The 16,436-nt window shown below is 33.8% G+C and overlaps 2 protein-coding genes and 1 non-coding gene across 3 annotated transcripts in view; 2 read left to right on the top strand and 1 right to left on the bottom strand.

The window, feature by feature from the left end:
- Positions 1-6,462, top strand: part of Smp_152500 (putative cyclic-nucleotide-gated cation channel) — a gene marked incomplete at both ends in the record, with an annotated part of 32,632 nt that extends 26,170 nt beyond the window's left edge. Inside the window, 2 exons of the mRNA XM_018797258.1 lie at positions 4,273-4,571; positions 6,330-6,462. Coding sequence (XP_018652318.1) covers positions 4,273-4,571; positions 6,330-6,462 — 432 coding nt within the window. The remainder of the gene's footprint in view (positions 1-4,272; positions 4,572-6,329) is intronic.
- Smp_tRNA_01855_Pseudo_TTG.1.1 lies at positions 5,318-5,384 on the top strand. Its single transcript has one exon. It is a non-coding gene (tRNA).
- An 8,734-nt stretch (positions 6,463-15,196) lies between the features above and the next one.
- On the bottom strand, positions 15,197-16,102 carry Smp_152490 (putative cyclin-B1-interacting protein 1; the record flags this gene model as incomplete). Its single annotated transcript, XM_018797257.1, has 3 exons — positions 15,197-15,607; positions 15,645-15,890; positions 15,926-16,102. 3 exons carry the CDS (start codon positions 16,100-16,102, stop codon positions 15,197-15,199), a joined length of 834 nt encoding a protein of 277 aa, XP_018652317.1.
- Positions 16,103-16,436: the final 334 nt, after the last annotated feature.

The raw sequence follows: 16,436 nt of genomic DNA, 5'->3' as shown, positions 1-16,436 counted from the left end.
TATCATAAACAATAGAACTATTCATCATTTACTTTATTGGTCCGTTTTGACAAAATAACTTCACTGATAGTTTAGAAATGGATCAGAAGGGGTTTTGGTGTAGATTTCAGTATCTTCATAGTTGAAATCATGAGTCAATTGAAGCTGGACCACCATGGAAAACCTGGAAGCACTGAACGGTCGTTTCATCCTATTATGGGACTCCTTAGCACTGCCGCTCAGTGCTTCCAGATTTTCCATGGTGGTCCAGTTTAGAAATATTTATATAAAGTCGTTTAAAATTACTGTGAACAAGTACTCATGAATATATTACTAAAATAGAATTGCTATGGTAAATAAGTGTATTTTTATAATTATGAAACTTGATCAATATTCTATTTCTCTTCTGAATCTACCTTAATCTAATCAAGTAAAAAATAACTGAATAACTAGAAAATACCAAATATATTTGTAGTTTCCAAAAGAAACACTCTTCAAGCTATTGAAGTAACTTCTAGTAAATATGATTATATGATATGAATAGTCAGTAATTTCGCTTATTTAACCACTCATGAATCAAATAGCTTTTCTTTAATACCTAATGAAACTCATAAACAAAACTGTTTTCTAATTGTGTTTAGTTTATATCTTAAATGAGTTTTCCAATAACAAAATATACATGATAGTCAATTGAAGTATCATATGGATTCATTTAATAAATAATAATGATTCGTACATATGTAAACTACATTTTGGACGTAAAATGTTTCACTCGGATTCACCTTAATTCGCCTTAATTATGATTATTTTTCTTCAGAAATCCAGTTGTAAGGTATGTTGTATAAATCAAGGTTTCTTTAATTCTATTAAAACATTATGAACATTGAATGTGCTTAGAATTGGAGTAGATATTTCATTGACAATGTAATTGATTACCAATTCTGCTTCTATAATCAGTTTGTACACGATATTGTCTATGAAAGAAAAAAATACTTAACCAGAATTAAATACAATTAGGCCACTACAAAAAAGTTATAATATATTAAATGAATTTTTGTATATGACTTATGTTTAAATAAACTGATACCTTGTAAATAAAAATCTTGGTTTGGCAAATTTACAATGTATGAATGAATAAGCATTATAAGTAAAGATGAATAGTGGCTAGCAGTGGAATCAAGTTTGACGCCCGTTTCGTCCTATTTAGGACTCGTCAGCTGAATGTACCTGCATCTCAGAGTTGATGTTCACTCTGAGACTCGAACACAGTACTATTCGCTTCAAACGCCATGGCGTTATCCACTCGGCCACTGAGTCCTGATAGCCATTTGCTTGTGCGATGGGGTGAAGTTTAAATTCACTTAGTATTGTTTGTTTCATATTGAACCAGAACTAAACACAATTATGCCACTACAAAAAAGTTATAATATATTAAATGAATTTTAGTGTATGACTTATGTTTAAATAAATTAATACCTTGTAAATGAAAAAAATCTTAGTTCGATAAATTTAATTAAAGGAGAAAATGCAATTACAGACTTATAAATTATACAATGTATGAATAAATAAGCATTATAAGCAAAGATGGATAGTCAGTAAGTCACAACGTAGAACTTCGTACGTACGTACATCAGTCCGAGTTGCCATAACACATTAGCACAGAGATGCAGTTGCCGATTCAAATCGCATAGTGGTAGAAGTAGTAAGAGTATAAGCATTAATGTGAAAGATTAGGGTTTGAAGATGTTATTGAAGGAGTATAATCCAGTGAAAGAAATTTGAAAAGAGAAAAAAGAAAAGGACATGAGGAATTCAGAAGGTTTTGAGCCAAGTCATTCAAGGTCTCTAACCATCTATTGCTATCATTTCGTGAATCCCAACCAGGTAGTCTACACCTACCAACATGGCTCAGTTCACTTGTCAGCGACTTCATGGATTTGTGCCACGTTTTGGTCTGGCCTCCCCTAGCTTTTTTCCAACCTACTCTTAAGCCATAAAACATTGCACGTCGGGACCATCTCAACTGATGAAGCTTCACTAATTCATCAATCGATTTGCCATCCTTACCTAGTACTCGTTTCCTAACAACTGCATTACTTACTCGAAAGATAGATAGTGGCTAGCAGTGGAATCCTGGACACGCGTTTCGTCTTATTTGGGACCCGTCAACTGGATGTACCTGCATCTCAGAGTTGATATTCACTCTGAGACTCGAATTAAGGCTATATCGAGGCAATACTCACATTATGCACATATACCAATAAGAGACTGATCTATTACAGTCCTAAACATCAAAGGGGAGAATCAAACAAATAATACCAAGTGAAGTATGAATAAATACTTATGAAAGTTTAACACCTTTTTTTAACAGGTACATATTATAGATTTAGACAAGAATATCATTTCTAATTTTTATGCTATTAAACTAACCACTTATTCACTTATACACCTAAAAACTATGGAATACTTGTATCCTTTAAACTGTATGTATAGTTGAATTGCACTATACCGACATTCCTAAAACTTCTGTCAAATAATAACTAACAGTATTGATACATAATACAATATACACCTACAATGCTAATATACACACAAAGCCAAAAGTTTTTTTACATACAGTCTACTGAATATAATTAATGATATATACTACTGAAATCATATAAAAAAATGAGTTCGAAGAAGATATCTCTACATAGTTTGTTTTTGTTGGATATATCATTTAAAGAATAAAGTTGGTTTTATGTAACAGTTGTTACGTGACATTAATAATTATCATTTATTTCCAACCTAGTCTAATCAGAAGAATCTCACTTATTAATTATGTTATTTTTTTTCCATTTTTCTCTTTAAAGATTTAGTTTTATACAAAAAAAAATTTGTACATTCTTAAAAAAAATGAAGATTAGAGTAGCATGCTACATTTTCAGTCTACATTGAAGTATTATGATTCAAGTGCTTTAAGGATTTTCTATAATAGATTAACGAAATGTAGAAAGTATTTTCAAGATAGTCTTATTTATAAATCCAAGACTACTGAAGACTAGAATGTATTGATTAGCTATTTAGCCTAACTTTCAACCAAACTGTTAATGACACTTCCAGAAATGAAACGTAGCATAATGAAATGATATATTGAGTTGAGATCATGAGTCAATTGAAGCTAGACCACCATCGAAAATCTGGAAGCACTGGACGGCCGTTTTGTCCTATTGTGGGACTCCTCTGCAGTGCTCATCCACGATCCCAATCCGCGAGGTTCGAACCCGGGACATTGGTGAATGGTTGCTCAATTTTGTGGATTGGTTGAAGTTAGACATTAACACCGTTGAATGCCGGCTCAGTGGTCTATCGGTTAAGTACTGGTAGGTCCTGGGTTCGAATCTCGTGGGGTGGGATAGTGGATGCGCACTGCTGAGTCCCACAATAGGAGGAAAAGACCGTCCAGTGCCTTCAGGTTTTCCATGGTGGTCTAGCTTCAATTGACTCATGATCTCAACTCTATAAAATTACTAAAATCTCCAGAAAACCCCTTCTGATAGTGAAATGATGCTTAATTTAACCGTTTTTTTTTAATGATAATCGTTGTTTGCAAAAAATAAGTAGAACTGATTTATTAAAAAAAATTAGTTTTACTACAAATTAAAATGAGATGACGAATCGCTGGAAGTTAAACTTTACTAAACTTATATATTATTTGAACCTGGAAATCAACAATATGCACTATTATCTACGTCCCAAACTGAGCGATTGGTTTAAACCTCAAGCCAATTTATTTCACAATGCAATTTTTATTCGATGAAAGTATTTAGTGTTGGTTTATAAAAACGATTCAGTATACAGTTGGAAACATGGATTTCTTATCAGAGTATACTTTACAATGATAAAAAACTTTAGCCTTGGAAAAATCTGCGACCTTTCAAAAACCAAACAACCTAGGATGCACGTTACACTCTCTTGTTTATGACCGCTTACAAGTAAGAATCAAACGATTATATCCATATTTAATGAATACTTAGTTCCTGTAGGTAATCACGTCATCTAAGAGATCAATCAAATTTCAAACAACTCCGTAACATTACGCCTGAATAAAAAAAATCTTGATAAATATAAAGCTTGTAATCAGTCAATTTCTTCTATGTCATATGAATTTAAAGGGGTTGGAAAATAGATACACAGTTTAATGATGACAATCTTCAACTACCGTACATTAGATAATCATTATATTTTTAAGAATACTACTTGTCATGTTCAAACTATCATTCAAACTTATCAAAATATTCTTTTTCTCTTTAGTTTGTTATCCGAAAACATGCAGCAAAACGTTTATATGAATCACGTCATCGACGATCAGGTATTTTACAAGGAAAAAAATCACCATCTTGTAGTTCTAATTTTTCAAGTAAACTCTCTCCGATACTACAAACAAATCCACATTTATTTCCTTTAGGAAATACAATAGGATGTTCAGTTAGTAGAGAATTATCACGATTTTCTACAAGTCCACTTTGTTTAGACAAAGTTTCACCACATCGTCGGTTAACAAGCTATAATGTTCAATCAAGTGAAAAATATATGAACAATTCTGATAAACAGTAAGTTGAATGTTAAAAGAAAAGAAAGACAATCTCAGTTCATTACATTTGTAAGGTTAATAAGAATGAAAAACTAATAAAACAGTCATAGTTACTAATAATTATGTGTAAAGGGTTATGGATGTTAAGAATGAATTTTTTCATTTGAGGGATATTCTTATTTATTGACATAAGCTATCAAACTGTATCTGAATAACAAAATTTGTTCTTTGAAGCAGGAAATAAATCAAAATATGGATCTCATAATAATGTGAATAAACAAACTTTTGATGCACATTGTCAACTAACAATAGGATATTCTTTTAACTAAATCAGTCAACCGTGTTATAGTGGTCACGGTATCCAAATTTCAATCAGTAATTGAAAAATTTGAATCACTGTTCACATGAATTCTTTTTGGACTATAATGTTATATTAGTAGCCCATATAGAAACACTGTTTAGCATTCGGATAAAATAAAACATCTACAGTTTCTTCTTACAACGTTCTAGGATAGTTTTATCTTAAGCAAAGATCGATCGTGGCTAGCAGTGGAATCCAGGACGTATGTTTCGTCCTATTTGGGACTAATCGGCTGGATATACCTGAATCTCAGAGTTGATGTTCATTCTGGGAATCAAAACCAGTACCGTGACAATAAGAGACTGATCAATTGCAGTCCTAAACATCATTGGGAAGATTCGAAACAAGCAATATCACGTGAATTTAGGCATCAACCCATTGCAAAACCAAGTGGCTGTCAGGACTCACTAGCTAAGTGGATAACGCGATGGCGTTTGAAGTGAAAGGTACTGGGTTCGAGTTCCAGAGTGAACATCAACTCTAAGACGCAGCTACATCCACCTGACGAGTCCCAAATAGGACAAAACACATATCCTGGATTCCACTTCTATCCGTCTTTGCTTATAATGCTTGCGAATTAAAGCTATGTCGAGGCAATACGCATAGTATGCAAATAAGCCAATAAGAGACTGATCTATTACAGTCCTAAATATCAATGCGATGATTCAAACAAGCAATACCAAGTGAATTTAGTTTTATCTTGATATACATTGTATATTCATTAGTAGCTATTAATTTACTCAAGATCCATATACTGAGAAAAAAATATTTCATCAATGTTCCTTAAGTTTAAATGTTTCCACATCTGGTGTCAGTCTAAGATAATAAGCAACTTCAAGTTAATCAATCGTAATAAACTTTTATCTCTATAATATAAAAATAATCCAAAACAACGGTTGATTTCCATATATTAAATTGGAAGTAGTCTACCAATGTATCAATGTTCGCTTATTAGTTCTCTTATCACAAAACTGAAAAGACGATAAAAAGTAGAAGTTAGGTATCTATGAATCATAAGCTGAAACGTTTTCTGTTTCTCATGGAATGTCGATATTTATTTTTCATAGATTATATTTATTACCGTCATCTAATTCGATCCTTTTTATCCGTTTTTAATTTTCATAGCAAATATATATCTATCATTTGCTACTTTTTATGCATCCTAAAACAATCGAACATATCGACATTTTATGCTGATAATAATTTGAATAATATTCAAAACCATGTTTTTGTTTCTTTGGTTGGGATAACCCGAAACATATTCAAATTCTTTTTTTTTCAGAAAGATTCTGTTCAATATAATTTTAGTCTTTGCTAAATATCTACGTTCCTGATTGTTTCGTTTTGTTTTGCGTTGTTATTGTGAGGATTCTTGGTACATTTATTTGTAATTTTTTTTGTTTACTTCTATTGAAGATACTTGATAACATTAATGGATACTGTGGAACAGTTTACAGAAAGATGGGATAATATTTTAGTAAGTTGTTCAGTTATAAATATTAATCTTTTGGAAGTTTCAATTGCCGACTTTGAACTTTCATCTTTCTAACGTTTTACATCATGTTAAAGATCATCATAGTTGGAGGAGTTTGACTGAAGTATACTGACATTTTACGTAGGATGCCAAATAAATATGTTATAAGAGGTGATGATTAACGTTGACTCAGTTTCCTGGAACACGTATTTCCTAACCTTAGAAGCCTTTTAGTTACGTTCCCGTGGTATGTTATGATTTGCGTGGGTGTTGACAGAATCAAATGGATAACCTTATTTTGTTTAGAATTCTTCATATGTTTAAAAGCTACAATCATGTTACAGTTTTGCAAACTTGAACTTTCTTGAATAAAGGAAATTGTAGAGAACAATTTCATGAAACATCTCATTAAAAATTAAGTGTTTTATAATGTATATTGTCACCTGTAAAAAATTAAAGGCTATTAGTCAGTGTGTGATAAATTAAATTCATTTTATTGATAAATTGTTTTTGATGAAAGAAGTAACAAGAATGTAACGAAATTTTATTTATTATTTATTTCAGCACATAAATATTGGTACAAAGGGGCACCAAATACATATGCGCCACACAGATCTTATTTGATTTGTGTGGGAGCTGTGATACTGCCCAAGTGCCCAAACCGAAGCAGGTGGTTTACTTAGGGAGCCTTAACCGGAGCCTTTGACCTAAAGGTCTGATCCACAAGGCAGTGGAGCATTCTAAGGAGATGCAGTCCCATGGTAGCCGGTGACCAACGACTGATTCAGACGCCATTTGTTCCCTCAAGATACTGGAGCCCATGTGCACCATTGGTTTGGAATCAGGATTTTCCAACTTCCCTAGGTGGACTTTCCGTGTTCACCGACCCGGTTAAAGTGCCGGACATTCACTTTTCGCCCTCTCAATTTCTCAAACAACACCCCCGCCGCAAGAAGGCATTGAGTAAAACTTTCCTAGCAGTGTTTGCATACGCGTGGCCATGTGAGAGCATTTGGAGAGGGAGAGCGGACTCTTCCCACTCTCGGCCGTACCAGGGCATTTGGGGGCATGTAACGAAACGAACCCGATTCCTAAACACTTACTTAACGTCTAAATGCATACCCTAATATGTGAATCCATCATAATAAAAATAGTTAAAAATACCTTATATTAAGTCAAATTCACGAACTGATCTAAGTTAAACAACCATTGAGAACATGGAGGCTCTGAACAGCGGTTTCCTACTGGTATGAGACTCCTCAGCAGTGCTCACATATGACCCCATCGCTGAAGATCGAACTCAAGGGCTTCAGTCTTACACGCGACCCCCATGATCTTCAGGAATAATGAATCCACAAATTTTAATTGGGAAAATAAAATTTTCTACTTTCAAAGTTGAAAGCGTGATTAAATTGATGTTAGACCACCACTGAAAACCTAGAAACACTGGACGGCCGTTTCGTCCTATTATGGGACTCCTTAGCAGTTGCATCCACGATACCACCTCGCAAGACTCGAACCCAGGACGTTTTCTTAAACTTCGTGGATTGTTTGAAGTTAGACTTTGGTTATTACTGAGCTCTCTGAGCTAGATGATTGTCTATCGAAGCTTTCATTATCATTTTTGGACAACATGTTCCAAGTTTACTTCATGAATAAGTGACCTTAATAGTTACTATACAATGATAAAATCCTTTTGTTCTAGTTTCTATGTTAAAAATTCATGAAATAACTAAAATTCTCACTTTCACATCAAGTAAACTTTGATAATTTTGTCCATAACTTTACAAAAATATTTACATTATTACATTTCATTTTCTTTTTATATTTCAATTAGACATCATTAGTTGATAATCATCGTAAAGAATTATTACTTTTAAAAGAAAATTTAATACAATATACAACTAATCAAAACTCTTTATAATTTGTATAGAATAAATTTTTTTTTTAAAATTATTATTGTCTTCCATATTATTTTAATTTTTTTTTAAAAAAAAATAAAATTATGATCAAATTAAAATTGAGAAAAAAAGAAAAAAAACTTATTTATGAAAAAACAATTTCAGTGTTTACTCTACAACCTTTTTATTTTTCATCATATTAATTTTTATTAAAAAAGCAAACAAACAAAAAAAAGACAAAAAATATATATAGTTATGTAATCTGTAAAAATCTGAATGTATATGATAATAATAAATGTATATTTCTAATGTTAATATTCTTGGTGGTTATAATAATCAGAAGGAGTTTTTGTTGAGATTTCAGTATTTCCATAGTTGAAAGCGTGAGTCAATTGAAGCTCGACTATCATGGAAAACCTGGTAGAACTGGCTCCAAGAGTTATTTCCTAGAGTTCTAGTGAGAAGCAGTGACCAGTGGAGTTCAACCGGGTCTGTTATGAGACAGTAACTTACTGAAAACAATGATGGACAGTTGCTCAATTTCGTGGATTGGTTGAAGTTAGAAATTAACACCATCGGATGCCAACTAGCTTAGTGGTTCTAGAGGTTAAGCGTTCGCGTTTGAGAGAGATAGTTTCCGGTTTAGAGTCTCATGAGGCAGGATCGTGGATGCTCACTGTTGAGGAGTCCCACAATAGGTCGAAACGGCCGTCCAGTGTTTCCAGGTTTTCCATGGTGGTCTAGCTTCAATTGACTTATGATCTCAACTATTGAAATTACTATAATATCCACAAAACCCCTTCTGATATTAATCTATTTCATGTTAGAAAAAATATATATATAGCGATACCACATTAAAATCTAAACATTAAATCTCATTTAATTGAGTTGTTGTACATTAATAAAATGAAATCCATTAAACATATTTCATAATGTACTTGACAATATAGTTGTTAACTATTAAACTAATACAATCACTCTTTATTATGTTTAGACCTAGTATTCATCATGGGGTAATTTTTATAAACATTATATTAATGATTATCTAGACTAAATATAATAAAGTCTTATTCATTTATTCTTAAAAGAAGATTTTTCTAGTTACAAATTCCTGAATTTTATAAATTAAATATAACCCGGGGTGTAAATGAACCATATGGTAATTTATAAGCAAAGATGGATAGTGGCTAGCAGTGGAATACAGGACGTGTGTTTTGTCGTATTTGGGACTGGTCAGCTAGATGTACATGCATCTCAGAGTTGATGTTCACTCTGGGACTCGAACCAATAAGAGACTGACCAGTTGCAGTCTCAAGCATCAATGGGAAGATTCAAACAAACGATACTTAGTGAATTCAAAATATCTCTTGTTCATTTTTTCTTAACTTTAAAAAATTCTTTCTTAAATAGAATATAAGTTTATCAAAGGAAATTCATTAATTTGAAAAGATATGTAGTTATGACAACGTTTATCAAGTTGAGAAATTCTGATTTTATCAACCGTTTATTGACTATAAGATATTTAATACTACTACCAAAAGTAGCATTAGCGTAGTGATAAACTTTTATATTCTCAAGGTGGAATTAACATGAATCACAACAGTTTTTTAATACACAAAACTGTTTTGATACTTTCATAACGTACTCCGGTCACTTACATAACGTATAAACACCAAATACACATTATTTATTATACTTGATAGAAATTGGCTAAAATTCTGATTCTCGTCTGGCTATAGTCAGTTGTTTTCTCTGTTTGTGAAAAACTCGAATGTAACTACTGATCAAGATTGTAGTAAATAGGATTTGTACAATTATCACCTTTGCACTTACTTGATATCTGCTGTAGAAATGTAATAAATTATTTTATTACTATACGACTAAGTTTATGGTGACTGATGGACTTAAAGATAGTTTACATCGTAGATTCAAGTGCTAAATGTAAACTGATCAATGTTAACACTACTTGGTTTGAAGATAGTACATTGGCTATTAAATTTAAAAGTCCTTGATTTAATATTTAGTGATGTCGAAAGTGTGAAATAGTGTTCAGAATTCGATGGTTTTAAGTGGTCACTAGAATGAACGTCCTTCCTTTTATAGCATCAGTTCTTTATATTTTTTTAGATTTGTAATCTTATGAGTTACTTATGAATATGATCAAATTTTCTTGTCTGGATAGAAGCAGTTTCTATTTTGAATGTATCTCCATTTGGATAAAGTTGTCTACACACTCATGTTCTCGTTCTATTGCCCCTACGCAGTAACAACTCAGTTTTATGTCACAATATCGATTACATATCAGTAAATTATGCGCACGCTACAAACAGAATTGATTATCTAAACAAGAGTGAACAACTCTTTATATGTTGACTTGACTTATCTAAAATATTAGTTATTATTTTCCTGAATTAATCCTTTGGCACATCCTCAAGCTAACCATTGGGCCTAATTCAGTTCAGTAGTTGATTTCTTTGAAATTGTTCACCTGGTAATCAACATAACCTGTAGCTCTTCTAGAGTTACTGTGAGTTCTAAACCCACAAAAAAGGAGGGTCGGGCGCGAACCCATCCCGTAGAAAACAACATTGCTAAAGACATGCTAAACGGAATAAACAAAATAAACCATTTGAACTCTGTCCTCACAGTTGAAGGAAGATTTATGACGCCTCGTGATGAAAGCCGAAATTCTCCAGGAGTCACGAGGCCGATGCCCATTTCTAACAACCACGGCAACAATTAATACAGGTACGTGGAACATAAGGACAATGTGGGAGATCAGGAGGGTCAGACAAATAGCTATGGAAATGAGGAGATACAGCTTGGTAGTACTCGTAATAAACGAATCCAATTGGACACAAACAGGACAACAAAGGGTAGATATGGGAGAGATGCTGTTGTACTCCGGTCATGTAGAGGAAAGTGCTCCACGCACTCGGGGAGTTGCTATGATGTTGTCAAAAGAAGCACGTGATGCACTTGTAGGATGGAAATCTCATGCATCCAGGATCATCAAAGCATCATTCAAAACAGAGAAGAAGGGGATCACGATGAATTTTGCCCAATGTTATGCACCTACCAATGATAGCAACAATGGCAATAAATATCAGTTTAAAGGTAGGTTGCAATCGATCAGGGCGAAGTGCTCAGGAAATGAAAGTGATCATCCTGATGGGAGACTTAAACTCCGAGGCCGGAATTGAAAATACCACATGTGAAGATGTTGTAGTGATCAAAGATCCGACTCAAATTGAATCGTATGACTAAATGTTATCGAAATATGCATGTTGTCAATCGTCGTATAAAATCGACGACCTAACCCGCGTTAGTCTATGACGGAATTAAATAGGCGAAATAGAAGAACGAATCTGGAATACGTATATTTCATACACACATTGATCTAGACTGAGAATGAGAGGGATGAAGCAAAGAGAGGATGACACAATATTCCTACACAAACGCATACACAAAGTAATATGGATCTCACCGGATCCCACCACAGAAAACCAGATAGATCATATTTGTGTCAATAAAAAGTTCAGAAGGACAATGGAAGACAAGAGAATCAGTAGAGGAGCTGGCGTAACTTCAGATCATCACTTGATTGTGGCCAAGGTGAAACTGAAGCTAAAGAAACACTAGACAACCGGAGAAACAGAAGTACAAAGGTTCAATACAACCTTCCTTCGAGGCACTGACGAACTCAACGAATTCAAGATAATTTTCAACAACAGGTTCCAAGTTTTGCAAGATCTACTGAAAGAAGAAACTTCGATGGACGACATGACTCAGAGACTAGCAAGGAAATATAATGAACCAGAGAGACCAGTCAAGAACAAAGAAGGCAAGACGATCACCGAGATTCAACAACAAAGAAACAGATAGGTGAAGTACTTCGACGAACTCCTGAATAGACCAGCTCCATTGAATCCACCAGACATCGAGGCGACACACTCAGATGTCACTCCACCAACGACGGAAAGAATCGGGATGGTTATCAGGCAAATCAAGAGCCAGAAGACGGCAGGACCTGACAATATGCGAGCTGAAACACTGAAGTCACACATTTAAGTGACTGCAGGCATGTTTCATACCTTATTCAGGAAGATATGGGAGGAAGAACAAGTCCCGACAGACTGGAAAGAAATACAACTCATCAAGATACTAAAGAAAGGAGATTTGAGTAAATGTGAAAACTGTAGAGGAATCACACAACTACTGATACCGGGAAATGTTTTCAACAGAGTGTTGCTGAACCGGATGGGAGATTCAGTAGACGTCTAAATTCTAGATCAATAGGTCGGTCGTTCATAGGCCAAATCGCAATACTACAGGGCTTGGAAGCAAACATGAAGAGAATGAGTAGCAACTGGAAGAAATTGGAAAGGATTGCACAGGACACGGTTGAATGTGGAATCCTAGTGGGTGGCCTATGCTTCTCCGCGATAGGTAACGGGCGTAGAAAAGTAAGTAAGAACAAACTAGTTATTTCGTTTAATCGGAATGCCGTCTTAATCAAGATCTAATATCTCTAACAACTACAAACGGGTGTCTTGAGTAAAACAGTTAAACCTTATTTGACAGACTGGTCATTTATTTCAGTCTATTAACTTGTGTTTCATCTAGACTGCAGCTAATAAAGGCAAATATAATGAAATACTAAAAGGATACTGAAATTTTTTGTTTCATAGGTTAATTTTACATTTACTTACTAAATTTTTAAATCGAATCTCATAGGATTTAGGACTTTGTTCAAAATCGCAGATAAATCATAGTGACGAGTGCTAAACAGTATAAAACTTATATTCTGGGCCTCTCACTTATTGCTCTCAGTCATTTTTTATGAAAACATAGTGGTCGAGATATTTGGTCACCTAGCAGTGTGTAGTTGAATTGTATTCGAAGCATTGAGATATTTAACCATATTATCATGAGTGACTTCAAGACGACAAACGTCATTAGATATTAACACAATGCAAACGGACAAAAATTCGAGTAGAACGTATATTTTTAAACCACATAATCTTAGTGATCCAGATATAGTATAATAAAGATGATGACTGAGTTTAACTTACTCTTACTGAATCATGTTTTATAATGTCGTTAAGGTTATAAATGTTAAATTCGTATTGGCATTAGTTGTAGATTAACTAAATGCTTGAAAATTCTGTCTTATTTGTTATACAATTTGCAACAGTTTGTGTACATACAAATTAGCTTGTGAAAATCACTCGTTCACCTGCTGAATCGAAATCTTATTCGTCTTACCAATACAGTGATCTGCATTTTTCCGGTTATTTGTTTTAGATTCCGCACTTTATAAAATTACGTTGGGTAGTTTAGTGTTATGGGATCTGATTTTCCTGTCAGCTAGCTCCAAACGACTCAACATATTAACATAGTGCATGCTATATCAAGCCACACAAACTAGTGTACAAGGTCCCACCTGATCAGCAGAATCCAATCAACATTTGAAAACTAAACAAACATGACAAGGGCCAGTACTAAGTGGTCAATCAATTGTGAATATACAAGTGCATGTATCGGATTTGGTTAGCATTTACCTTAAGGAGAATCGAAATTTCAGAATAAAGTATTTTGAATTTATTAAATTCGTTGTTACCACAATACTTATAAAAATTAAGAACATTCATCAATCTATTATTTAAATGAATACACATTTCACTTCAGTAATTTCATAAAGAAAATTTTACATTTAGATTTATTTGAACACCAGATACATATGACATTTACCTACATAATATCATCGACTGACAAGATTATGCTGATTTTTAGATACTTTGGAATAAATATAAGGTAATCAATGTTTATTTCGAGTCTCTTTACTCAGAATCACAAGTTAGTATTGCATGAAAACAGAAAAGATTAATCCAAAAGAGGAGAGACATTCAAAAATCGAGATGTTTTCACAAATAAATACACATGTGCATTGTAAGGAAGGTAAATACTTATCTGAAAAATTATTTATATACATTCGAAGACATTAAAATGCCTACCACTTTTGAGATTCAGGTTTGTACAGCTGATAAACCTTGAGTAGTATAAAGGGATTTAGAAATTATCTGCAGAAAATGTAGTTTTTGAGCGGTTTTGCCCAGTGATTCCCGTAAGAGACGCAATGATTTAAAATGTCCATCATTCGTTTGATGTAAAAATTATACTACTCACCAGTAGTGTAGACCCTTCTCAGATTATTTGTTACCGTATGCACAACTCTGCATCATATTCATTCTATAAACTTTTCAAGATTTTTATCTTCATTTTGGGCGAATTCTAAAGTGCTGGGACTATATGCTGACCATATGCTCAAAGCTCTGTTTTCGTTTCGTCGACACTCCAAATTGGTTGTCTGTTAACCTGGATCAACTAAGGAAATATTTGCTGGAAAGACGAAGCTAGTTCAATTTTTGTCCAAAAGATCAGTCTAGAAACAATTGTTTGTGTGTGATATGACCTTTATAAATCATATAGGTAATTCCTTGATGATATCTTAAGGTTTAAGAATGATCGCGGTCGCCCTTTGATCTAGCCAACAACTTACCCCTCAGGTCTCATTAACAAGGAATCATGTTAGTCCCACCATCACTTATTTGATTTATTTGAGTCCTAATCGTTTAATAATGATACGTAAATGTTCTCTTTTATTTAAATCCGAAAAATTGCCTCTAAGTTTTGGGAGTTACTTCAAACCAACAACATCAAACAGCTTGAATGACTCAGTATTTGCAAGTTAATCAAAAGAATGGTTCATCAAATACAAAATTGCTTTAAAAAGACGTCATCTAAAACCCGCCATCCTCATTTTGAATCGAAAAATATATTCAGTTGGTTTATAAACACAGTTAAGTTTATTTATAAACATTTCAGAACAAAACCAGTGTGAATTTTTACTTGTAAAGTGGTTTACTGGAGATTTTTGAAAGATTTCGAAGGCTGTTGTTTAGAAAAGGATTAGGAAGTAGCATTTTAGTTGGTGATTTACGTGAAGTTTGTGCTAAAAACAAATTAGATGAACTAATCTCAGGCCGCTTAGAAAAATTAAAGTGTGATTGACGATTACCCAAACCAAAAGGGCTTGGGAATGCCGAGTCAGGTGAGCATCTAGGAAACTTTGGATTTAGAGTATCTGAAGACTGAGTTGATTGTACTGACCTAATATGTATATGATCAGAAAAACAAGTTCTGTCGGAATCAGATCGTTTAGACAGATTTAACCTGCTAATATCTCCTTCGAGTTGCGACAACTTATGGGTTGATGCAACTAGTTTGTCCCTTAGTTCTTCACATTCCTTTTCTATCTAAATAGGGTATAAAATATTAGTAAAAAGACCATACAGCGTCCTTTTCATTTTGTAGTTTGTTAATTTTCTGTTCAAGATTGCTCAACAATGACTTGCATTGAATCTCCATGTTTTTATACCTTTCTTCCAGTTTGTAATTAATGTACTCCAAATATTTAACACCCTGAGCAGTTTGTAAGGTGAAGAATTCAATGGCTCTACGACACACATCGAAAATTGTGTCGGGTGTTTGACCCATTAGAATCATGCTTCTAAACTGTTCGCAGGGCTGTAGGTCAACCTGATGCATATTGATAGTTTCCAGGTGAATCTTACTTCGATTATATCAGAATTTTCTTTAAGTCGGTATTTGCAGGCTGGGCACTGAAACGTCCCGTCAGAAGTTTTAAGTTGAAGAGGACTGTGAGTAATGCAGAAGATGTGCTTGCATACAGTGCCAACGGCACAGATTTTCAAGGGTTGTCTACATTTTCTGTAGTTGCACACAAGCATATCGCACAAACAAATAATCTGTTTGACTCTGCGCCCAAATCGGTTTCGATTTAGGAATATTAAAACTTCTTGACTTGGATATAGTAAAAAAGATCACAAGTTATTTGGAATGTACATCTTAGTTTGAGGAGGAAGTCTCTGGTCGAGAAATAATATAGAGATGGTTTCGATTCTTCAGAATACGTAATGGATCGGTCTGGCGAAAATAGTTGCGTGTGCTTATGTCAGCAGTGTTGCTCGACTCAGAAAATTTGCTATCGGAAGCCATTTTAATAGTGTTAGCAAGTTAAATCGAAACAAATCAAACGGTCCTCGTTTGGTCGATAGGCAAATC

The sequence above is a fragment of the Schistosoma mansoni genome, chromosome 4, assembly GCF_000237925.1.
Source record: "Schistosoma mansoni strain Puerto Rico chromosome 4, complete genome".
In the NCBI taxonomy this organism is placed as follows: Eukaryota; Metazoa; Platyhelminthes; class Trematoda; order Strigeidida; family Schistosomatidae; genus Schistosoma; species Schistosoma mansoni.
Note: the sequence above shows the minus strand (reverse complement) of the source record. Positions and strands in the feature narration are given on the sequence as shown.